At 44.0% G+C, this 25,044-nt stretch overlaps 1 protein-coding gene across 12 annotated transcripts in view; it reads right to left on the bottom strand.

Annotated features, from left to right (window-relative positions):
* The window catches only part of LOC144369873 (microtubule cross-linking factor 1-like), a 126,508-nt gene that overhangs the window by 32,429 nt on the left and 69,035 nt on the right, over positions 1 to 25,044 (bottom strand). For 5 of the 12 annotated variants that reach the window (XR_013429707.1, XM_078030378.1, XM_078030381.1 and 2 more), the window contains exons 4-10: positions 21,829 to 21,888; positions 20,620 to 20,694; positions 15,768 to 17,078; positions 14,414 to 14,569; positions 6,473 to 6,595; positions 2,976 to 3,206; positions 1,131 to 1,328 (exon numbers count right to left, since the gene is read on the bottom strand). Coding sequence is in view for 11 of the 12 variants with exons in the window: in XM_078030378.1 (XP_077886504.1) it covers positions 1,131 to 1,328; positions 2,976 to 3,206; positions 6,473 to 6,595; positions 14,414 to 14,569; positions 15,768 to 17,078; positions 20,620 to 20,694; positions 21,829 to 21,888 (2,154 nt within the window). In the remaining variant the exon portion in view is untranslated. The remainder of the gene's footprint in view (positions 1 to 1,130; positions 1,329 to 2,975; positions 3,207 to 6,472; positions 6,596 to 14,413; positions 14,570 to 15,767; positions 17,079 to 20,619; positions 20,695 to 21,828; positions 21,889 to 25,044) is intronic. The other 7 variants (XM_078030379.1, XM_078030384.1, XM_078030385.1 and 4 more) reach the window with 5 other exon arrangements.

Genomic DNA, 25,044 nt, shown 5'->3' with positions numbered 1-25,044 from the left:
CCCCTATCTGGACTCAGAACATCACAGCTTTCCTCATCTGGATCTGGGCCAAAGTCCTGATGACAACCTCCTCCCACTTGACCCACAGTGGCTCTGGGCGGAGGAGGCTTGAACGAGAGGAGCAGCAGCTACAGAACTCAGCATAGAGGGAGTGCTCAGAAATGCCTGAGGCTGAGGCCGCACCCAATGCCCAGTGTCCAATAGGCTGTGTCCTCACCCCAGGACACAGACACCCTGGGGGGCTGGGGGGGTGGCACAGGAGCTCTGGCTTGGCTGTCCAAGCCCTCTAAGAAGAAAAGTTGGGTCAGAGGGACTCAAAGTCCAAGAGTGAGATAGCTTTACTACAGGGTCTCTCAATTCCTGTCAAGACCTTAATCTTCCAAATCTACTATAGCTGCCATTTGGTAGAAAAATGAAAAAAAAAAAAACATTATATGTTATCAGTAGTATCTTTTGGTTTATAAAACAGGGTCTATTTCTGTGGGGCTCAGAAACACTTTATAATTACTGAATAATACTGTGATACCACCTCTTTTGGTATATGCTTTCATTTTTTTCAAGAGTTCATCAAATATTTTTATTTGGAACATTATGTTTCGAGTGGCCAAAGAGAACTTGAAAGACTTTATATAAGTTGAGAATTTAAATTTAAAAACACTGTTCTTTTTTTCCTTACAAATTATGTTGTCAATTCAGTGATGTTGGCAATTGCTGTTTAGCTAATGACAGTAAAAAAGCCCTGGAAGTTCTTTCTCTGTGATAGAAGCATTGTATTCAGTGTTCTCAATTCCTTGCAAGAATGGTCAATTTTAAAAGTCCAAGATGATTCTATAAAGTTTTTCCTCCCATGATATATTTGCTGGATTCTATTGCTCTGATCTGACTACTACCCTTATTTATATGGGTAAGACAGATGAATTAATGGGCTGATACTAAGATAAAAGGCTGAACAATATGATTCATAGCAAAAATCCAGCATCACAAGCAGCAGCAGGGGGCCAGAGTCAGAGGACTTTCCTACTACCAGGAACACCAGACTTGGGAACTTGTAAAAAGATGGCACAAATGTGGCTTGGGGAGTCTCCTTTCCCAGGGGTAGACAGAAGGATGGGTTTGATCTAGACACCCACCTGCCTGTGGAGTGGTCCCCCATCCACAGCCTGTAGCCGTGATCCATGATCACCAAGCTGCACGGGGACATGTGGGGAACACTCCCCCACTGGAAAGCCAGAGCCTTGGTCACCATCATCTTGGTCTGGTCCATCCACTTGGTGATTCCCCTTGACTCCAAGCTCACCAAGCTCAGAGAGGGTCTCTGGATGCTCACCCTGAAATGAGTAGCATATGATGATCATAGCTTTGCCCTCATCCTTTTGCAATACAGTCTGATTTTGTGTGTGTATGTATGTAATCAGGGAATGAACCCAGAGGTGCTTTAACACTGAGCCACATCGTCAGCCTGTTTTATTTATTTTTTTTTTTTAAATTTTGAGAAAGTGTCTCACTAAGTTGCTTAGGGCATTGCTAAGTTGCTGAGGCTGGCTTTGAACTTGAGATTCTCCCGCCTCAGCCTCCTGAGCCACTGGGATTACAGATGTGAGCCACTGCACCTGGCTAATTTATTTTTTAGTTGTAGATGAACACAATACCTTTATTTTATTTTTATGTGGTACTGAGGATCAAACCCAGTGCCTCACATATTCTAGGCAAGCCCTATACCACTGAGCTACAATCCTAGCCTGATTCTTTTTTAATGGAGTCTCACTGTATTGCCCAGCCTGACCTTGAATTTCTGGTTTCAAGGGATCATTCTGCCTCAGCCTCCTGAAGTGGTTGGGACTATTGAAACTATTGTTTGAGGCTAACCATCGGCTTAATGGATTAAGTTCTTTCCTCCTTTGCCTATTTTCCCTAAGATGCTCAATTTGGCTATTTCTCTCATTGACCCTTCTTCCATTTAAATGGCATAATGTGGGTGACCCATTTATTAGAAAAGGTTAATGAGACATTTTACTTCTTATAAATTAGTATTGCTTCTAGCTATAACTTTATAAATTAGAGGAATTCTATAGTATTGGCCAACAAGAAACTTTACTTCTAGCCTTTCCTAGCAAAGGTTTTCCCTGTCATGAACACTTGGAAGCTGGGTGAATTAATTTTTTAAAACTTTTTTACCCTGAGGAAAGAGAATCACCATTCACAGGACAACTTTAAATTATATACCCTGTTCACTAGAGTGGGAAGCAGACAAAAGGTCTTTGTAGGTTCAAAGGAAACCAGCTATTTACAATGCCTTAAACGGGTTAAGTAGTCTGGGTGTGGATGGACAGAATGCACAGGTCAGCAGTTCCAGGCCTATGCTTACCAAAAAGCAAAGCCAGGACAGAGCCTGTGGAGCTAGAGGTCACTCTAATTTCATCAACAACAACAACAAAAAAATCAATCAGAAAGCAAATAACTCTGTTCCATTGCTGTTTTGAATTCAGGAATTAAGACATAAAGGGAAGAATATATATGAATTTCAGAGGTGACAAAGTGACCCATGTGAGACTTAGAAGAGACCCTTATGGGTGTCACAGGCTCTAGCATCTGGAAACGCAAACTATAACAGAAAGGAGAGCAGATATTCTAGAACCAGCTTATATAAACCACCAAAGGTGAATGAGATGGCAAAAAACCTCATGGTGATAACTTCAATGAATTAATAAATCAAGAACAAAGGAGATGACCTCAAAACTTCATTCCAGAAAGGAGTTATAGACCAGGATACTCACAAAACTAGTTCCAAGTACAGCATGGAATTCTTGGTTTCATATATAACAGGATAAGCCATTGCATTTCCATGGCTTGGACTGAAATTGACAAAATAATTAAAAATAACAGGACACGGCTTTATGTGTAGGGGAAGGGACAGCAGTGTCTAGGGTCAAGAACAAAACAGATGCAAATAAAATGAACTCTATGGATGGCCTTACCTCCGTAAAATCCTCTCCTCCCTCCTCCATCTGCTCCCCTTGCCGCCAGTGTTTCAGCAACCACCTGAGTTTGACATAGAAGAGGAAGATGTTCTGCTTCAAGGACCGGAGCTCCTGCTGCAGCAGGTTCTTCTCATCACTCCAGTTTCGTTCATGGAGGGTGTTCTGCAAGGCCAGGCTGTGCATTTCCAGCTCCTTCCACCTCAAGGCATAGAGGTGCTCCTCCTCCATCTTGAATGAAATCAAAGGGAAAGACTGACACAAGGCTCATTCCAATTTGCCACCTAAACCCAACCAACTGCAAACTGCCATTCAATTTAGACCATCGTACAAAGGAGATGAGAAACACAGGACCCCCATAAGTTTAGAGTGATGAACAACTTGAGGTGCATATGATGTATAAAATCTCATGAGCTTTAAGATTCAGAAGCAGGTGCTATTTCAAAGAAAGGTATTAGAACCATTTTTTTTCCCTGCCAGTCTCTCATGGTGTTTCTAGATGTCTCTAAACCCCTTCAGAAAAAAAACTGTTTCTTTGATGAATGGCTTGCAGCTGATTCAAATGCCATTTAAGTAGATCCCACTGTGCCTGAGTTGGCACATAAGGGTGCACTGTAATTATAAAGAAGAAAGAAAATGGAAAGCCTTTTCTTTTATTTCCTGAGACCCCTAGTTCCCCAAAACCCCTCATAGAAAGAGAATACCTAGCCAAGAGAAGGCCCACCAAGAGCCAGAGAGCACAGCAGTTAAAGCCAGAAGGAATTTTTTTTTTTTTTAGCTGCATACAATGATCAGCAAACAAGAAAGTAAGTACCTACTTCCACACTGAAGGCTGAACCTACCTATTAGATATGTATAGCAGATTTTCTTAGGGAAATAAAAGCATTGCTGAAAAAGAAGATTCTTCCACCTGAGCTCTAAGTTCCTGTTTTGTTGTCTTTCTTCAGTTTGAGAGAGTTTCTCTCTACACCACCCAGGCTGGACTCAAACTCTTGGGCTCAAGCACTCCTCCTGCCTCAGCCACCCAAGAAGCTGGGACTACAGGTGCCCGCCACCATGTGTGGTGGCACTCTTCCAAGAGACAAATGATTATTATGTGTCAATAGTGAGGGTGTAAGTAAAATTGTATTTTGTAGATAAGGGCACAAGAATAATATTTATATTAGCTAAAGTGATACATGAGATTAAAGGTTTCTATTCCATAGACCCACCCCATCTCCCAAACAAAGATTAGAATGGCAGCCTGGTCATTATCAGCTGTCCTCTCTTAATTTAACATTCCGCCTTGTGCCAAAAAGGGAGTGATTTCTTTTATCCTAAAGAACTACATTATTTCTGAGGAACCTGAGGCTAGGACAATGGCTGCCTACAGGTGACACCAATATGCTAAAGATGACACCAATTCGGCTAATGTGCTAAATAAAGGCCAGGGGAAGACAGAAGTGGCTGTGGGAAGGTCTGTGGATCTATGCAATTGTCTCTGTGGCTACTGTGGTGACAATGGTTATCTACTGTACTTCAGGCTGAAAGTGGCAATTTTATCCAGAACCTCAGCAGTCTGGGAGTTCCACCGCTGGCTATCACCCTGTGGATACAAGCTCAGATAAAGTGGGGGCAGCCTGGCACACCAAAATCTCTCACTTGCTGTTGTCTCAGCCACCTGCCTCACTGAGGGAAAAATCCAGCTTCCTCGGGGGTCACACGAAGCCAACACAGCTCTTTCCCTGAGATGCTATAGAAAGATCTCAAGATATCATTTTGAGGGGTGCTACATCTCAAAGGGCCATTCTCATGCCCCTCTATCTGCAGCACCCTGTCCTGGCTCACTCTGACACTGCCCCGCACACACAAACATACTGCCCTTTCTGACTCCTTCTGTTCCATGCTTCAAAGTGCTTCCCAAATCTCAGATCTGACCTTCTGCCCTACGACCATGTTAGGGGACAACTTCCTTTAACTTTTGAACAAACCTGAAGGACAATATCTCTTCATTTCTTAAGTCTCTGCTTCAAAATACTCCTTTCTCATTAATCCAAGTACTAGACACACCTGAGATTCTACCATTGCACTATCAGCCTCCAGGGATAAACTCCCTTTTCAAACTATTTTTGGTACAATGCTTTAAAAAAAAAATCTTTTTAATTAGTTAGGAATTGGTCGTTTGTACAATATGGAATTGTTTTCCTTTGGTAATGATAGTGAAACTTGATTTACAAGCAAAACATTTGAAAAGGGGTATGCCTCTTGGGGGAGAGGATAGCAGAAAATATTCATTCCCTGCTGTTCAACTCTAACCTCCCTAAGCTGCAAAGTGCAGCAGGCGATCCTTTAATCAGTTTGTGACCCATTTAGATCCTCTTGGCCTGAGTCACCCTGGAGGCATATACATACAGCATATATTCCTTGCCAAAATAAATTCTTGGATATACCAGGAACCTTACTTTGCATAGTATATTGCATGATAAAATATCAAGGTCCACTATTCAATATCAACTGCTTTGTTTCATTTTAAATGACAGCTATCTTTCGACAGCAAATGCAAGGGGAAAAGAGCAGTGATAGCAATTCTGAACTTACATATCTGTTTATAGCTTAATTAGATGCAGGGTGTCAGGGACTGGACTATCCTCGGGAGGCCTAGAGCCAGAGTGCCTGTTACCTGTGAATCCCTTCTACTAAGAGCTCTGGGAAAGGATTTAGTGGATAAAGAATAATTAGCCTGTAATAGGTTATTCTAAAATAACTAGAAGTTAATCAGGCCACAGCTCAATTAGTGGCAGTATTTTTGAAGACTGACAGTTTAGGATGAGTTGATATTCCTATCAGAAGATTCACTTAACATTGACCAAGGTGATAGACACACTTCCTTTTCTCCTTGCATTTAAGGTTCTTGTTTTATGTCAGTTGCCTGGTTGGTACTGCTACAGGAAAGTTTAGATCAGATATGCAGAAAACTTTCCTGGTCCTTTCATGTAAAACACAACCATTGTCCCTTATCCGTGGTTTTGTTTTCTTAGGTTTTAGTTACCCACAGTCATACTCCAAAAATATGACCTAGAAAACCCCAGAAATAGCCAATTCTTAAATTTTAAGTAACATTTATTATAGTATAGTGTTATAATAATTCTATTTTTATCACATATTATTGTTAATCCTGTTCAGTGCATAACTTATAAGTTAAACTTCATGATAGGTATATATGTACTGTATAGGAAAAAGTAATATATTTGGGATTTGGTACTATTTGTGGATTCAGGCATCCTCACAATACTTAGACAGGGGAAACCAAAGTGCTGAAATGTGTCTTCCAGCACAAAATGGTGGATAGTTGTCTTTTTGGCACATCTGAGAGGGGGTAGCTCAATTGGGTAACCTTTCTATTTGCCTGTGGGTCTGTACAGGACAGGCAGCATTCTTTTAAAATGCATCATGGCATATCTCCTGAGGGGCTCTGCAGACCAAGAAGCGGTCATGCTGAAATTCGAGTTAATATTTACCTTACGGATCTTGTTTGTAAATGTCTCTGTGTCCTCTTGATGCAGTCTGGCCGCCTGCGCGAGCTGACCCTGTAGCTCTTCTATCGATACACTCTGCTCAGGTAAAACAGGGGGGCCCCTGAGCTGATTGGTGGGATAAAGGAAGGGGTTTAGAAACAAGAACTCTGCCTCAGGTGACAATGCAGGACAGACATCTGCACAAGCTCGAGACAAACACAGAGAGACATGGCACACGGGGTTGCAGCAGTGGAGTGACTCTGAGGCAACTTTCCTGGGACTTTGGGGATGGGGGGATGGGGAGGAGCTGGTGTGTGGGGCTTTACAGCTATCTGCACCACCTGGTGATGGATGACTCTCCTCCACCTGCCCTGCTTCAGTGGCACACGCTGCCCAAGAGGAACCACACAAAGATCTACTTATTACACTTCAGGTTACAAACAGGCCAATAAATCTGTGGATTCATTTATTGTTATTTTTATTGCTAAAGTCTACCTTCAAAGTCCAAATAGGCATGAGAAAGTGGTCAGTCACTAATTTGAAATGAAATGTGTTTTACAGAGACGGAAACACTGTCACTAAAAATCTCAGGCATCATTAAAATGTAAGCAAGACATTTTACCCACTGCTTTGTGCTACTTGGAGGCAGATGATGTACAAAACTGGGAATGAGAGTGGATTGTTGCAATAAAAACACATGCCATTTTACTGGCTTGTTTTGTTGACCTTTAATTAATCTGTTACTTGTCACTGAGGACATTGCTTCTCCTAATCTGTCATGAGTAAAAATCATACCCCAAGAACAAGAAATGCAGAAAATAAAACAGCAGAGCCGATCGCTTAGCACAAGGGATAATGCGGGGGTAGCGGGGGATGCTCTTGCAGAAAGAAGAAAGGAAGAAAAGAAAATCAGACCCACTGGGGTTTCATCAAATTTGGGATAAAAATTTGCAAGTAAGATATCTAAACTCATCCAACCCTAAGAAATTCAAGAACTTCTGAATTAACTGCTTCTTGATTTACTAGTTGTTATTGCAGTCTTTTATATGTGGATTCTCTTTGAAAAGAGGCATTTCTCTACATATGGAATTTATTCCACTGAATTCATCTCAACTAATTTTTCATTCCTAAAAGTTATATTTTCTTATTTTTAAATGTGTGATCTTATAATAGCAATTTTCCCTTTTTTCTATATACCTGCATAATTGAATAGTTCTGAACCCACTTTTTATATGGTGTCTGACAATCCTACAATCTAAAGGTCTTAGAATTCTTGCCAGCTCTTGCTGCTGGAGGGTATCTTTGTGTGTTTGAAGTTTTGCACCGTGAGTTCATCTTCAATGGGCAGTTATCTATGGGTCTCACATGCCACTTGGTTAAGAATGTGCCTCCAGACTGGCTTTGCACTTGCAGAAGCCAGCAGTAAGACTTAAGTCCCTCTCCTTGAGGATTCCTGGACCAAAGTGGTAACATCAGTTCAAAGCTTGATCCCATGTGAGAGCCAGCTGTGGCTCCCACTCCCAACCAGAGCCCACGCTGTGTAAACAAGTGTCCTCTGCTACCTCTCTCCTGCCCAGCAACCAGGAGGCAAATATTTCTCTTGTGAATTTCTTTCCCTGCTTGTGTTGGGCCTAAGGCTCTGTCCCTTGTTTCCATCCACGCACCTAACCCAGATATTGCTCTTGTTTTCAATTCTGAAATAAATTCCAACCCTTGAAGACTCCCTATTCTTGGAATTCAGCTATGTAAATAAGAGGAGTTTTATATTTTATGCAGCATTTTATTCAGCAAACACTATGCACTTGTAATACAGGCACTGTTCAAAGCATTGGGGTTATGATAATAGATGAAGTTGCCCAAACCCTACCCTCAGGGGTCTTCTCTTCTACCACTCAGTTGTTTTCTGCAAGAATGTTTTCAGGCAGCCTGGGCTGCTCAGCTGCTGGCTTTACTTTTTAGTTACAAATTATTCCATAAATTTAAGATGCAAAGACTGTCCATATTTTAATGCATTAGGTGCCAGCCAAAGTTTTGAACTATTTCACATTAAAACAGATATCCTAATCAAGCTTTTTGTTTAATTTAGTTTCTATATACGTTGAGTAATCCTTCATCCACAATGCTTGGAACCAGAAGTGTTTTGGATTTTTTTTGGGGGGGGGGGGGATGGACTATGGAATATTTGCATATGAATAATAAAATATCTTGGGAATGGGACCCAAATCTAGGCATGAAATTTATTTATGTTTTGTTACCTTATAAACACAGATGGAAAGTAACTTTGTTCAATGTTTTTAATAAATTTGTCCATGAAACAAAGACTTCATGGTATGGAATTTTTCACTTTTAGAGTCACATGGATGCTCAGAAAGTTTTGGATTTGGGAGCATTTCATATTTCAGATTAGGGATGCTAACCCTGTATTAGGTTGGCTTCAATCATAATAAATATTTAAATTATTTTTATTTCAAACAGAGAGATAGCCTCATACTTCAACATCATTTGATTAAAAACATGCTCTTCTGATTAAAACACACCTTTGAAGAGTACCATTGAGATCCACATGTAGACTGTTGCCTGGTTAACAACAGAAACTTATTGATCAATCAGAAGTTTCATTATCCGGTATGGTCCATTTTTGCTAATAAAATATTAAAACTCCTGTGGGTAGCTGCTCCTGGCTGGGATGCCAATGTCACTCCAGTGTTACAAAAACAAAATACAAACATGCCAAGGCAAGAGTTCTGGTCTAGAATGACTCCCATTGCCACATGACTGCATATAATTACATACAAGTGGGGAACATTTTCACATGACATACATTTCCTCTAGGAAAAAATATACTTCCCTTTACTATCAATTCCCCAAAAGTTTTATTCTAAAAGTCATCCTTTGCTCACTTACCTAAGATTCTGGTTATAAAACAAATTCACCTTGATCTATATGGTAGTTTACTTAAATGAGTGCCATTCACACTTGTTTCCAAGGCTGTCTAGACATTAATCTTGACATCATAACCACCCTTCACCCTGAGCCAGCATCCTGAGATCCAATGCCATCCTTCTGCCCATAGGGGTTGAATCCCAGAATGATTCGTATTGTTAATTTCCTGAACGTCCCCAGAAAAAGTAACTTATAAAATCTTTCCACCCTTAAGAAGATAATGTCACCATCTCAATAAACAAAAAGAGGAATGCTATAATAACCACCAATGCTACTTGTATGTTATAAGTCTACAAGATCTCCATTACCACAACTTTGTTTCTAGTGAGAGTTCCATTTTGTCCTGGCCAATTTTGGTACCACCTCTTTCAAAAGCAGTATATGAGGTCAATACATGTGTACAAATACTTGGCATAAACCCCACGTAGTTTCACTGCGGCTGGTATTTCACAGCTGAGACATAAGGGATCGCAGATGTTCCATGTGCTTGGTTGATTAAAGGATAAAAGGGAGAGCTAGGGAGAAGAGCTCTTTGAGATTTCTGACCCAGAAACTCAATCCTCTGGGCACAGGCTTGGTTTCATTTATATGTGAAATCTGACCAGTGTCCATGCTTGGCCACTTCTCATTCAGAACTATTTTTAAGGCTCCTAGCACATTCCATATGAAACATTCTAAATACTGCGTACTCTTAACAAATGTTTCTCTCACAGAAGACCTAATGGGAACCATGGGGTGAAGACAGGGAAGAGTTCAGGACACAGTGGGACCATCTTGCCAATATCTACTGAGATGAGCTTGTGCTTCTGAAGCACAGGAGTACTTGTGCTTCTGAAGTTGTTTTGCTGTTGTTTAGGTTAGGTATGGTTTTTTACCAGTTAACTTCTGCACAATTACAATAGTGGGTGGGTTAGTGTTTGTGAATTCTGACTTCAGTTTTCTCTGACTGTGGCTGCTTTGAAGAATGCTGGCCTTGAATACACCTCTTCTTTCCTAGGTCTAGTGAAGGGTGGCATCTGAACAGCCAGCCTTTAACACCAATTTGTTATCCACTGAAAAGGCCTAATGTATAAGAATGGACTTTTCCTTCTTCTTCTTCCTGGTGTTATCACTGCTAACCTGGCTAAATACCCCCAACCTTCCAAAAATAACATGTCTTCTTTCCCCTGTCCTCAGATATGAAAATGCATAAGGCCAAAATCAGAAGAGAGCCATTTCACAAATGGGAGTTGAAAAACTGATTCTTTTAAAAATATTCTGTTTAAATTCAAAAAGTTGTTTCTTTTACACCATTGAAGCTGGGTGTCCTATGGGACTTCTCTCTTAAACCTTCCAGGAGCTCTGAAGGAGGTTCACCCAGGGATAGAAGTAATTGGCTTGAGGATAAAATTAGTGTTTTTTTTTTAAAGGGCAACCTAACAGGGAGCAAAGACAACTGCTAGCAGTATGTCACCCAGCTTCATGTTAGCCTCATTCTGGATGAAAGTGTCCATGTTTGCAGCTGAAGTTGTAGCTCCGTGGAAGAGCGCTTCCTAGCATGAGCATGTGCAAGATCCTGAGTTTGATCTCCAAAGGGTGGGGTACAGGGGTGGAGGGTGCCCATGTTTGTCTTTTCCCCAATGACTCTGGAATCCCTGTGAGTCTAACACAGAGTGGCTTCTCTCATTGGGCTGTGCTGCTAACGGATGGGAGCTTTGTTTGCCATGTCCACGACAGCCTCATAGGAGGGCAACTGTTGGCAGTGAACTTAGGGATGTTTTCACTAAAAGGCTTTTTCTGCTTCCTGGAACTGCCCATTGTACAATTCCTTAACACAATGCAATATTCAAGGACCAAACAAGTCTGTCAGAGTGATAACCACACCAGGGACAGGCAGCCTCTGCCACCCAGGCTTGATGAGGGATCCCTGCTCAGCTCCTCTAATAAAAGGAAACACTATAATAGTATCAAAGGGATTTCAGAACACGTTTCATTAAGAAATTTTAAAAATAGAATGTGTTTGCATACTTGAGTTCTGTCTTCTGAGCAAAATGCCTTTTTGAATAAAGACATAAGAACAAAAGACACATAACTCCAGATTACCTCCATTACCCCTGCTAGGAAATGATGTTTTGGGTTTGTTTGTTTTTTTTTAAATTTATTTATTTGTTTGTTTGTTTGTTTATTTATTTATTTATTTGCCTGACCTACCACTATTGGGTTTTTATTTTATAATTGAAATATTTAAAATTAAAGGAAACTAGATGGGTTTTTAAAAGAACCATGCCATGGCAAGGTAGCCATATGTCACCTGAGGATGGCCAGAAACGCAGCCCAGTGGAGGTAGTAGGCTCCGTGCTGACAGGTGCCCACAGTCACAGAGAGCTCTAAAGCAGTCTTAAGAACACTGTTCTAGACCCAGTTCTGCCACCCACCCTCGTGGGCAGTTACCGGCAAGCCACTTCACTCTGAAGACCGAGTTTTTTTCCTTCAAAGAATGAGAGAATTAGTTTGAAGATCAGATGTTCCTATCTGAACTACACTGATTGGTGATCCTATGCCCACCAAATGGTACCACCCAGCTCCGTTCATCTACTTCTTATGCAGGTTTACTGTCCCTCAATATTCAGTTTGACTCAACTGAGTACTTTTCTCTTTCCAAAATCACTGCTGGTTTGTAAAGCTCTGCATTGCGTGTGTGCATGTGGCACCTTATTACTGCACCAGCATTAAATAATAAGCACCCAGCAGGAGCCCAGGACGGGATGAGCTTTCTGACAACTCACAGAGCTTACGTAACTAAGGCTATGTGACAGACCTTGAATGACGGGGCACCTAAGAAGGAAGCCACAGTTCTCATAATTAGTCCTTCAGTGGGAAGAGGCTGCTGAGGCAGCCTGAGCTCTGATTCTGGCCCAGGAAGGAAAACAGCCAGTAGAACAGGGGAAAGTGCTACAGTGGGCAGAGAAACTGGTACCATGACCAGGGGAGCATCTGGCATTCTGCAATGCTGGGACATACTGCCCTGTCTTTAATTTTAATCCTACTTTACACTGGCACAGCATTCGGTACTTTTAAAAGTACTTCCTCATTCAATAGCTCATTTGTTCTAAGAATTATCCACCTATAACCATGTGAGGAGGACAAGGCATCTTTATTCCCATTTGACAGAGGCCCAGAGAAAACAGAGGCCCAGAGGTTCGCCTGAGAAATTGAGTCAGTGATGGACACATTAAGGTTAGAGCCCCAGGGCTCAAGATGTCCCTGCTAGAAATAACTTAGTTGTACAGCGTTAACTGAAGGTTGGGAAATGAGTTTTCCAGAGGTATCCATGCTGAAGACGGATCACTCAGGACATCTGAAATGTGCATAATTGTGAGTTTGTGACTGCCTAAGCAACCAGCATTCTCAGATGAAGACCCTGTGTGCAATACGAGCTAACAAAGGCGTTTCCTGGGAAAGTTCCACAGTGTTCTGAGGCACTAATTCCCAAAAGCCAAATGAGTTCTGCAAATATTTGGCTATTCTGTTTAACTTTTGGTATAAAATCTAGGCACATCGTACTTGCCATTTTGGAACAAGAACACTGTGAAATTGATGTACCTTATGTATGTCTAACTCTGTGCCTGAAGACTGTGTTCAGGAAATGTTAAACAAAATGACAGGTTCTGGGTACTTTGACGGGGAGGCACCAGGCATCCCTGGACAGACTGTAGAGATCTGCAGGACATGCTGAGCTTCTGGCTGTTCCCAAGGAGGCTGGTACCACTGTGTGCTTTTGTAACACCTTCAGGGGCATGTGTACCTCCCTCTAGGATGTGAACCTGGGTGCCAACTTCTTAGGTTGGGTCTGGCCTCTCCAGATAACGTAAGAACGGTGACACTATATAGACTGTTTCTGAACACTTTTTAAATTTTACTTATTTAGAGGTGATTTTCAAATTCTCATGTGTCTAATCACAAGGGCAGAGATGTGACACACTCCTTTTTTCAGAGCCAGGGCTAGAGCTGTTTGTATTCTTCTGGGTGAGGCAGCCCTCCCCCACCATGCCCACCTCTGATAATGGTGCCAGCAGTACCCCCCACCTCATCAGCAGCACCTCTGCCTATTTCCTAACCAAACAGCCTGCCTTTCCCAGCAACCGAGCCTCACCTCTTACCCACCTCTGTTACTCAGCTGTTCCCACCTCGCCCTCACTCCTGCCTGGGAGGAGATGCTCCCATGCCTCTGAGCTAAGTGTTAGCATCCCTCTAGGGACTGAGAAATTAAAAATCTTTATCAGTATCTCCAGAGTTATGGTCCTTTTCTAATAGACAACCTGCTGTTCTAGCCCTGCCCAAAACCTGAGTGATCAGCAAAGTAACAGCCCAGGCTCACTCCTCAGGAACATCTTTCTGTTCTGGCTGGGCTATTTTTGTCTCGGAGCTTCCCTCTCACGGGACTGCAGATGACTGTGATGGCTCAACAACAATGCAGGTGTCTGTACAGGTGGCTGCAGGTTTGTGCACGTGGGTTTGTCATGGCAACAGAGACAGCTGTGGATACCACACAGGTTGGGAGTAGACATCCCTAATTCCCCACTGGCTGAGACACTGTCCTCAGGGACCATGGAGGAGTCATATGACGCATAGGCAACGAAGGACTGAAAAAGAAAACCCTCAGGAGAGTTTCTTCCCTAAGAAAAAGCCAGCTTGGGTTCCACCCCAAGTTTCCCTGCTGTAGAATAAGAAGCCATTGAACACTCATAAATAGGGCCAGCCATGCCCGGTCACACCTCCAGGCACTCCTGGGGCCAGGAATTGCAGGTCCATGGGGGAACAATACTACAGTGAGCCATCACTTCCATCTGACAACGAGGGTGGCAGGTCCAGTTGTCATTATGCACCATGACGTATAAGTTCTACCTGGTCCCATGTCCTCCTGCCATGTTCCCTAAGGGACCTGTCCCAGATGAGAAACTGCACAGCCAGCCACATGGCAAGAGAGGAAAGTGGGATGGGGAGGGCAAGGTAGGGACTGACCTCTAGGTTGAAGCAGCTCTGGCCTCCTGCCCGGTGGCTCCCTGCATCGCCGTCAGCCCGACGGTGCAGCTCCCGTGTGGCTCGGAGGCGAAGGCTTTCTCGGTCATCCCCTCGTTCCTGACCAAGCTGCCACTCCAGCTGGTCTCTCAGTTTGGACTGTTAGGTGCATGGGAAGGATTCATTTTTTTTTTGTTTGTTTTTTTGTTTTTTGTTTTTCCAGGAGGAGGTTAAGTTTTTATTTTTAACAAAAAAAAAAAAAAAAAAAAAAAAACAGGACAAAGGGGTGGGAGGGGCAAAGAAAACAAAAACAGGTAAGATAGACAACTGAAAAAAAACTACCAAAGAAAAGCATGAGCAGAAAAAACAGCTTCAACACAGTGGCAGAGGAGAGTGAAGAGAACAGAACAAAGAATGCGAATGAGCAACAGCATGGGCCGAAACATCTGGAAAGCAAAGAATGCGTGGGGGATGCAGAACACTGGTTATGAGGCGCATGCAATGGGGATGCGTGAACCACAAGTCGACTGCAAGCACACTACCCATGAAGGACACAGAGGACAAGGCTCTTCCTTCCTTACGTGTGGGTCGAGCAGCAAAAGCCACAATCCGGGGCGGCAGCGGGGCCATGCACCCCAGGGCGATGCCTGGGAAAGCGGTCCTCGTAAGGCTGCTCCACTCTGCCCCTGGCCCTCGGCGGTGCGGGAGGGTGGCGGGAGCGAGCCGGCAGCGAGATTTTTTTTTTCCATCAAAAACAGCCTTCTCTCAGAACTGGGCTCCTCTCCCCCATCCTGGCTTATCTTCCAGTGGGAGTGGGTGGGTCTGGGCTGCCTAGGGCCTCTCAGAACTGCACTGTGTCCCTTTGGTAGTAAACCCAAGGAGGGATTCGGGCGCTCGTTAGCGAGTCTGCTACTCATCCTGACTGTGACAGGAGTTGGTACTTTGGTCTTAAACTCCTCATTGCTTCTTCAGCAGGGTGGCGGGTTGGTTTTGAAACACCGAGAAAGGAACAAGGATGGGCTGCGTCGATCCCTAGCGCCTCCTCTGGGCTTAGCCTTTGTGTCATGAGAGGGCCTCTAAACCACAAGTGGTGGCGCAGTTAAAAAAAAAAATCAAAGAGGAAAACAAGGAAATAAAACAAAACAAAAAAATAACAAAGGAAAATAAAAACAAAAAAAAAAAAAGAAAGAAACCCAACCAAGAGACAGGATTTGGTTGACGCCGGAGGCTTTAGTACAATGCAGGTCTGAAATCATAACCAAGCAGCCGTGAGCAGCGCCAGCCCGAGAGCAGCAATGCCAGCGAGAAGGAGGAAGAGCAAGACGGAGCAGGGAGGCGAAGCCAGGAGCCCCCTTACCTGCAATTCTGGGACTAGCTCCTTCCCCAGGTTCCCGATGGGGGAGTCCCGGGACACGGAGGTCATGGTGGAGAGGAAGCTGGAAGACTCTGTGAGGTGGGGCAAGGGTGACAGGCCGTCCCCAATCCGGGTCACCTGTTCCAGAAAGGCCTGCAGCTCTTTCCTGAAAGCCTTCATCTTCACATTGATGGTCCCCAGAAGGTGGGGTTCACTCTGGGCCCCCTCACCCCTCTCGCCCTCACCCTGGACACCATGTGAGGCCAAGCTGCTGCCCTGCAGCCCTGAGTCATGGATGAAGCCATCAGTGTCTGTGATGAGGCGCTCCACGGATCGCTCAAGCCGCTGGGCCTCGTGCTTTATGGTTGCCAGGCACTCGGTGTCCTCCCGGGCCCTCAGGAGCTCTGCTGGACATGGCTCACTAGCCTCTGATGGTTTCCCACTCCCGAAGCCTGAAGTCTTCTCGAACATGTCTTCTGAGTCACTCTCACCGCCAACTGGGCCTTCCCGCTTAGGCTGGGGCAGGCGGCCCTCTTCCCCATCGCTCTCCTTCTTGCCAGTGTCGCTCTCAGCATCACTGTCCCGGGGGCTGGGAGCATGCAGCCCCAGGTGGGCAGCCAGGTCGCAGCGCTGGACATTGGACAGCAGCACCCGGTTCTCATACTGCAACTTCAGCACCTTCCCACTCAGCTCATTGATCTGCAGCCTGGCTGACTTCAGCTCCTCCTGCAAGGGAGCCCCAGCCCCAGCACCCTTACATGAGCTGTCCCCAAGCCACCCTGGCTCCTGGCGAGGCTCAAACTTGAACTTGCTCAGCTCATGGGTCAATTGTCTGTTGTGGTCTTCGATTTCAGATATGGACCTCCTCAGCAGCTCGGCTTCCTCTTCCACAAACTGCAGGTGACGGCGGAGCTCCGTGGAGGACTCCAGGGAGTCGCCAAAGGGTGAGGTAGGAATGCTTGGCACGTGGTCCCGGCCCATTCCCTCCCGCTCATGCTGGACCCGCATGTCTTCCATCTCTGCCTTGAGGCCTCGGTTCTCCACCTCCAGCTCCACGATCTTCCGGCCCAAGATATTGGCTTCCTCCTCCACCAACTTCAGCCGCAGCTTCAGCTCTGCCTCTCTGGTGCTGGGAGGCCCCCCGGCTTCCCCCGTGGGGAGGGGACTATCCACATCACCGTACAGGGACTTATACTTCTGGAGCTCCTGCTCCAGCTCATCCTTCTCCCTCCCAAGTTTGGCCATCTTTTTGCGCATCAGGGAAGCTTCCTCTTTGGCAAACTGGAGTTGGCACTTCAAATCGGCACTGTCATCCTGCCAGCAAAGAACAGCCCGAGAGAAGGGTTATTTGAAAATACCAAATGTTCGTGTTTTTGATGATTCCCCTCGCACCTCGCCCCCAACACACACACACACACACACACACACACACACACACACACACACACACACACACGCCGATCTTGCTGTCGGTGCTGTCAAGTTACATGGAGAAGGAGCCAAGACAAAGCAGTGGTGAGCCCAGGGCTTTGTGGAAGGTACCTAGGAAAGGCCCACAGAATGTTGCTTTGTCAACCAAATAAGAACTAAAGAATTAGTGTTGGGGAAAAAAAAAAAAAACATGCACATGAAGAACATCATATAAGTTATAAATGAAGAAAGAAAATAAAAATAAACCAACACTCATTGGTAATACAGTGACCCCTCATGACGGTGAGTTGAACCTGGTTCATCCCCCCCAGCAACCACCAGAGAGACATCAGAATCTCTCATAAGAGCCTATTATGGCCAACAGGATTCAGGGGCCACATCCAGCCTGTAGCTTCTCACTTCATCTATAGTGCAGACCTCTTCATTCCTTGCAAGGTAGTACCTCTACAAGGTACTACCAGGATGGGGAAAGCAAGCAACCCCAAATAAGAGCCCAACTTTCTACTGATGGGTTATATACCTGAAAGAGGGCAATTCACCTGTCTACCCTGCTGCCTCCTCTTCCTCAAGGTACCTCAGAATAACATGAGGATGAAACAATGGGATGATGGGCAAGAGGGGGCTTTGAAAGTTTTGGTGCTACTTCAGTGCCAAGCACCAGCAGGGAGAACACAATGACTACTACACACCTAGACACCCCCACTACTCCCAAGCTCTCACCACACAAGGGTCACTTCAAGGCCTTTGGTTCCATTCCCCTCCCGTCCGCTGCTGTGACACAGCAGGAAATCAAGTCCAGAGACCTGAGGGAAGGAGCTAAATGTTGGACAGAGTGAAGTGTTTTCAAATCAGAGTAGTAGTTCATGGAAGAATAGCACAGCAGAATATCAGAGGATTCTGGAGGGCCTCCAAAGGAGCCTCTACCACTGAAGGCGTACAGTGTATGGTGGAGGTCAAGAGGGCACTTTCTGGACCAAGTGCAACATCAACTCTACCTTTCCAATGTGGATCCCTGTACTTTGAAGCAGTATGAACTCTCCATTTTAGTCTTAGAAAAATTTTATATTAATCACATTTGATGAATAGGCACAATGACCAAGGGAACAATGACCCATTCCATGATTCATTCCTCTTTCACTAACAGAAATTCCAAATCGCTGATGGGACAGAGAGGACACAGCAGCAAAGGCTTCCCCATCACTTAGATAAACTGTCAGCAGCTCGGAGACTCATCTGCTGTCCTGGCTGCTAACCAGGATTGGGAACAAGTCAACCCTCTGGGAGAGAAGAATTAACTCTTGCAGAGCTTCACCTGCATTTCACCTGCATTGCTTTCATGCTCAGAGAATAACGGCTCACTCTGCCAGATCCTGGCAGCCACTAGCCACGTGGCAGAAAGACAAAGGCATACCTTTGCCTCCTGCCCTGATCTCTTCTCCTTCATCACAAACCCACAGAAATGGGGAAAATGATGTGCCAAGAAGACTCAGGAAAAACCCATGACCAGGCCTTTAGCCAGTGCAATGTGGAGGGTATGACCAGGAGTTCTCCCCTGTGCCGTGTGGATGATGACACTCCTAGTGTCTTCCTCAGGACCAATAATAAAACCAGCACAGCTGGTCTTGGGGTTAAATATGCTGCCCAGGATACTAACTCTGGCCCCTGCCATCTGGGGACCTGGGTCAATTGCAGAGTCCTGGTGAACCTGTCTCCTTATGTCTAAAGCAGAATTTTCAAACTACAAGGTCACTGTAAAGGTCACCAAAATAATATACAACAAATTGTAAATGGCATTCACCTGACCCTACCCACTTTTTTCTTTGTCTGAAATGCAATTAATATTGGGAAAGAAGCTAGTGACTCTACTTTTTTTTCTCATTAAAAGAATGATCTATAAATGTTACATAGTCTTTGAATTCTGATTTGGTTTATACTAAGGACTTGATTTGGTTTTGGTTAGGCTCATATACAGAGTTTCTGTGACTAACTGGGAATAAGGCTGCTGCCCTCTCAAAACCACTGAGTAAAATGGATTATCACTGATCTTTTATTTTTTTTTAAAGGCCTACATAGATCACCACATGGGCTATAAAAGACATTCATTGTGTTTCATATCAATACTGATAGAAAAGCATGGCTGCTTATTTGTTCATTCATCCACTCTTAAATATTTATTTTTCTGTACCTGAAATCAGCAGGCTATTTTTATGCAACCCCAGTTTCTTAGAACTTTCTATAGTAGAACCATCAAAAGCACCTTTCCAATTTTTTGTCAGACAAGATGTTCGAGGAACCCAAATACACCAACAGGTGACAGGTCTCTGCTGTTTACTTGAAGGAGTTGAGTTTACGGAAGGCTAAAATACATCCATGAAAATGGAGGCTGACTGTAAATACTTTATAGATGAATTCCTTTGGGAATTAAATGCAAGGACGGGAAGACAGGAGAGGTTCTCAGCCCATTCTTATCTGGAGAGATGGCATTTATCCACAGTCCAAAATTGCCTCAATGACTCCCATCTCCACTTCAGGAAATCTGGGCAGCAGGGATCATTGAAGAGAAGAAGAGTGTCTTCCAGCTATAGGGACCCTCCGCTTCATCCTCTGTCCACCTCCAATCTGGGACCTTCTCCATCTGCCAACCCGTGGCAAGTCTGACTATCAGCAGCACAATCCCTGGCCCACCACCAGCCTAAACCCAGGTCAGTTAAAGCAGCAGGATGCCCTACTCAGTGTTCGATTTGTTATAGATTACCTGAGGGTTGATTAAATGTCCACAAAGTCTTCTCATTTCCTAAAGAGAGGAACTATTCACAGCAGGAACTCTAACAGATGATAAACATGCTGTCAACACCCAGGCATGCACTAGGAGGCCTGCCACCAGGACAAAAGCAGAGTTATAAAGAAAGACAAGCCAAGGGAGTGAGTGTGGTAGTTGGAAGGTCAGGCTTCCTCTCCGAGGGCCTGCTGGGGAGGTCTGCATGTAGGAGAGGATCCCCCAGCCCCCAGGGAAGCTGAGCTTGGCTGGCCTGTTCTGGGTGGGGGAATCCACTCCTAATAAGATGGGAGGCGGGATACCCATCTTACTTTGTGACTGAAACTCTGCCACGACTGGTGGAGGAGTCAAGGCTGAATCCTAAACTTAATAATTCAGGCTCTGGTTTCAAGAGCCCTTTGGATAACTCCAGAAATGCAGCATGAAAAGTACCAGGTGGAGTCCAACTTTCCACATAAAACTACTCCCGCTGCGGGCAGAGAAGGCAAGCGTGGCAGGCGGGGTCAGACATACAGGGACCAGCACCGTCGCCACCAGCTGGAAAGGGCTTGTCAAGCAACAGAAATATATCGCTGTCAGTATATATTCTTTGGCTTGCAAGTCTGCCATCCGGCCAGCACCCCAGCAGCTGACTGCCCACGTGCCTACCTTGCGCCGGGGTGCCAGCTTCCTTTGAGTTTTGGTGGCCGACCTGCAGTTCCCAAGGCGCTCCATTCCACCATTCTGCTGAACAGAAACTCCTTGCTCAATCATCCCGCAGGCTGAGTGGGGCAACTCGACACATCCCCAGACCCCAGGGTCACTGACACATATCCAAGGAGCTACTAGCTCCTGTGGTTGACCTGCTTTACCCACAAGCCAATCACCCTCTGCAGGAAAAGCCCTTTGATAGACAAGGGCCAGGAAACTGAAAACATACTCTGAGCCCAGGAAGGTGTAAGCACACAGCAACAGAGCACCTTTTTAATTTTCCTGGATGAGTGGATTTCAAGTTGAGATTTGGGGAATGAGAGAGGGTCGAAAAAGTTAATCTTTGGCATTCCTGCTGCTCACTTGGCTGGGCCCTCCTCAAATAACACCAATGGGATCTGTGAGTTAGGAGGACACAGAAATCAGAAGGAATCATGAAGAGGGGAGCTTCCAGGGTCAGGGCTGCACCAAGGCTCTTAGTTACGCCAACTTATTGCATCTCTCTAATTACCCCTTGCTCTCAGAGTTCAGCAGACTGATACCCCAGAAACTCTTCTTTCTCCAACATCTAATACTATAGCAGCAATTTTAAAAGAAGAAGAAAGGAACCCAGTAAGACAACACTTCAGAAAAGCTAAGGCGGCTTTAAAGAACACATACTGTGTACACAGAAAGGGCTGAGGTTTTACTGTTTTCCCAGTTAGAAGATTTTACTTTCCATTAGGACAATTTAAGACATCGTTCAGCCTGCACGTTGTTTTAAAAAAAAAAAAAAAAGCACTCACACACAAAACAATGGCTTATGAATGACCCAACCCTCCAGTGGCTATGTTATTTTACTATGTGAATGACTCTGAAGAACAAAATACCTTCGAGACAGTACTGCCAGACCACAGACTACACCTAGTTATGCTTCACATAAAGCCAGTTTGTTCTCTTTCCTAAAGAAAGCTGCAGCTTATCAGTGCAAGAGAGAAACAAAAGGAATTAGCTACAGCCTTGGAAAGAAAATGTTCACTCCACAGAGATTTTGAATGAGTCCAAGAGTTTTGGCGGGTGATGTTTCTTTGGAGGTTTTAAAGGCAAAGCTGATGTCTGTGAGAATATTCAAAATGAGGTGGCTTCCTCTGTAGGAAATGTGACATTAGAACAAAAGCCTCAGCTTACCTGGTTAAAGGTTTTCTTCTCTTTGAACATTTCCCGACTGCCTCTTCTCTTTAGGGAACTCTGAAACAGATCCAAGCAACATTCTGTTACTGAGGGGTCACCCAGCACAGCCAGCACTGGTGGGGACATACATGCATAGAACTATTTCCTCTAGAATCAGGAAACAACTCAAAATTAACATTTAAAATGCAGTTGAATACATTTGTTAAGGTGCTTTACATCCTAATTATTATATTTGGAAATGCACTCCTCAATCATTTAGCTTTATGAGAAAGGTGGTGTTTTGGACAATTTGTAACAGTGGAGAGAAGGCAAGAAGAGGAAAAAGGTAAAAGTTTCAGGGCTAGATACATAGATATCGAGAGAAACTTTAATACCCAATTATATTTTCTTTGGGCTGCTATCAAAATTAACTGATGTTTCCTGAGTGGACAGATAAAATGTGGCAGGAAGAGAAAGAAGATTGGCTCTTGCTATAAAGAAAACCTATTCTACATTGCAAACTTCTTGAAAAACCCACTCCAATTCATGATTAAACCAACATCGTAAAGATCCTATACAGCTCATAATTTATTCCTATGTTAAAGTAACCTTAACTGTGTCCTTCAATGGTATGGGTCCCTGGCTAGTTTTCCATATAGTAGCTTCTTGCATCAAGAATCTAATGGCATTGGTTCCAGTACCCCCTCCCCCATTCAAGGATACCAAAAGACTTAGATGCTCAAGTCCTTAACAGAATGATGTAGTCCCCATATATAATCTATGCATAGCCTCCATATATTTTACATCACCTCTAAAAGACTTATAATACCTAAACAATGAAAATGCTATGTAAATAGCTGTTTGATAGTATCAGGTGGTAATGACAAGAGAAATGTCTGTATGTATTTGGTACTGATGCAATTTTTTTTTCAATGTTTTCAACTCAGGGTCGGTTGAATCCAAGGGTGCTGAATTCTCACACACAGAGGGCTGAATGTCTAGTGAAAGCACCAAAGTCATGGCTGTTTGGTGCCACTACAGGTGCACCTTTGCCCATGCCAAGCAGGAAATTGCAAACAAGTATGAAATACAAACATGAGTTTGAATAAAAGGACTAAGGGATGCCTGAAAAGGACCAACAGGGAGCTAGCACTCTTCTTGCTAAGATGAGGCATGAAGACAAAAAGAACAAATGGAGGAAGAAAAGCATCCTAGAGGAATACAAGATGATTTGTGGTCTCTTAATTTGAAGAGATTAAGTTGATCCCAAGGAAAGTTGAAGACAATCAGCTGGGGAAGGGAAGCCCTGCTCACCAGCACTCAGATCCCAGCAAGCCTCTCAGAGAGCTCATCCCCATCCCCCTTCACTTCCCTCTTAGCTTAGCTCCAACCCTGAAGCACCACCTGGGTTCTTTTGAACCCCAACTGAAGATGAGCTCTGAGCATGACTTTTGATTTTGTATCTTTTCTGTCATACCACATCTCAAGTTTGAAAGGAGGCTCTGATGTAAGTCACTTACATTGTGGTTAGAACTCAGATTCATGGGCTGGGGACATAGCTCAGTTGGTAGAAAGCTTGCCTCGCATGCACAAGGCTCTGGGTTCAATCCCCAGGCACCACCGAAACAAACAAACAAACAAAAAACTCTCAAATTCCTTCATCAGTGCTATTTACATCATATGTCTCACTCTCAGAATGCTAGGCCACTCATTGGAGGGATTTTAGATTAAGAAGCAATTAAAATTCTAGCTGTCCCCTAACCTCCAGGAAGCTAGAGACCTAGAGAAGAAAAAGGTAACTGAGAGAAGGACCTGCAGGAAGGGGAGAAGGCCATGGAATCAGTCTGGGTTGCCTGGCAGGCTCTCCCTGGTTACCAAGGGGGATGGAGGAACCATCTTTAAATCCTGGCTGCAGAATAGGTTTGAAATATTTCCTTTTGTCTTTTTGGTAAAAGCAGGGTCAAACTTCAAAGAGAATCAGTCTCCTGCAAAAGGTAGTTTAATCCTGCCTTAAGACAGACCAGAGATTATCCCATCCCACTTATTAAGTGGGCTTTCCAAGATTTTCATCTTCACACTGAAGTTAAGATCAGCTTTTCTTTGAATGAGCTGAGGGAGAAGAATATTTCTGATGACTGAAGACAGAGAAGAGTTAGAAAAAAGAAGCAGGGAAAAAAACTGTTCCCTAGGGTTTCACATGAGCGATTTAAATCTGGGTCTGTAATGACAATCAAGGCCCTCAGTATGTGCTGTCCACGAGCCACCCTGTTTCACAACATTCTCCCAATGAACAGAAGAGAGGCTCTGTACGCACTGAAAGAAAACCAAAGATATGCACATGAAGTAAAAGCTAAAAATGGAGACAAAAGATTTAGCATCAAATGGGTTGCCACATTTGATGCTAGAGACAGGATCACATTCTGGGTGAGGCATCTGTGGGGGAGGGAATGAAGAAAGGGAGACCGAGTGTGGGTTCCTCCAGCCCCTCCTGATGTGTCTTGCTCCTTTGTAGATGGGCTGTAAACTATAACCCTGAGTCCTTTCTAGTAAACCACAGAATACACTGGGAGTCGTGAGACCCCTGACACACATCCCATTCACAACAGTAAGTAGAGTGGAAGAAATTGCAAGAATTTAAGTTCACCAGGAATTTTCAGGAACCCTAGGAAGGAAATAAAAGAAAAAAAAAAACAACTTTGTGATTGATAGAAAGTAATGTTTGCAATGGGAAGACTTTATGTTATAAAGATAGTATATTTTTCTTCCAAATCATTTTAAAAGGATGTTGTCATTTTAACCAAATTCCACTGTCTCCCAGTATGTAAGATGAATGCATATAATATGTACTCTGTCACACATATGTTCACATATATAATATGTATGTGTGTAATAAGAAACATCTTTATACAAATATGAATATGTGCCTTTTAAAACAAAATGTGTTTGTGAGGGTGGTAAGAGTTTGGAAGAACTTGTCAAAATGATTCAAAAATTCATCTAGAACAAGGGTTTGCAAACCGTAGCCCTGGGGATAAATTAACCCACAGCCTGTTTTGTAAACAATATTTTAATAGAAGACAGCCTCCTTTATTATTGTCCACGGCTGCTCTGCACCAGAGCTGAGTACTAGTGTCAGCCCATTATGGCCTGCAAAGTCTAAAATGTTTACCACCTAGCCCTTTGCAGAGAAAGCTTGCTGAAGCTGATATAGAAAAATAAATTGGTGAAAATAGC

The sequence above is a fragment of the Ictidomys tridecemlineatus genome, chromosome 13, assembly GCF_052094955.1.
Source record: "Ictidomys tridecemlineatus isolate mIctTri1 chromosome 13, mIctTri1.hap1, whole genome shotgun sequence".
NCBI lineage: Eukaryota > Metazoa > Chordata > Mammalia > Rodentia > Sciuridae > Ictidomys > Ictidomys tridecemlineatus.
This window is presented reverse-complemented; position numbering and strand designations above follow the sequence as displayed.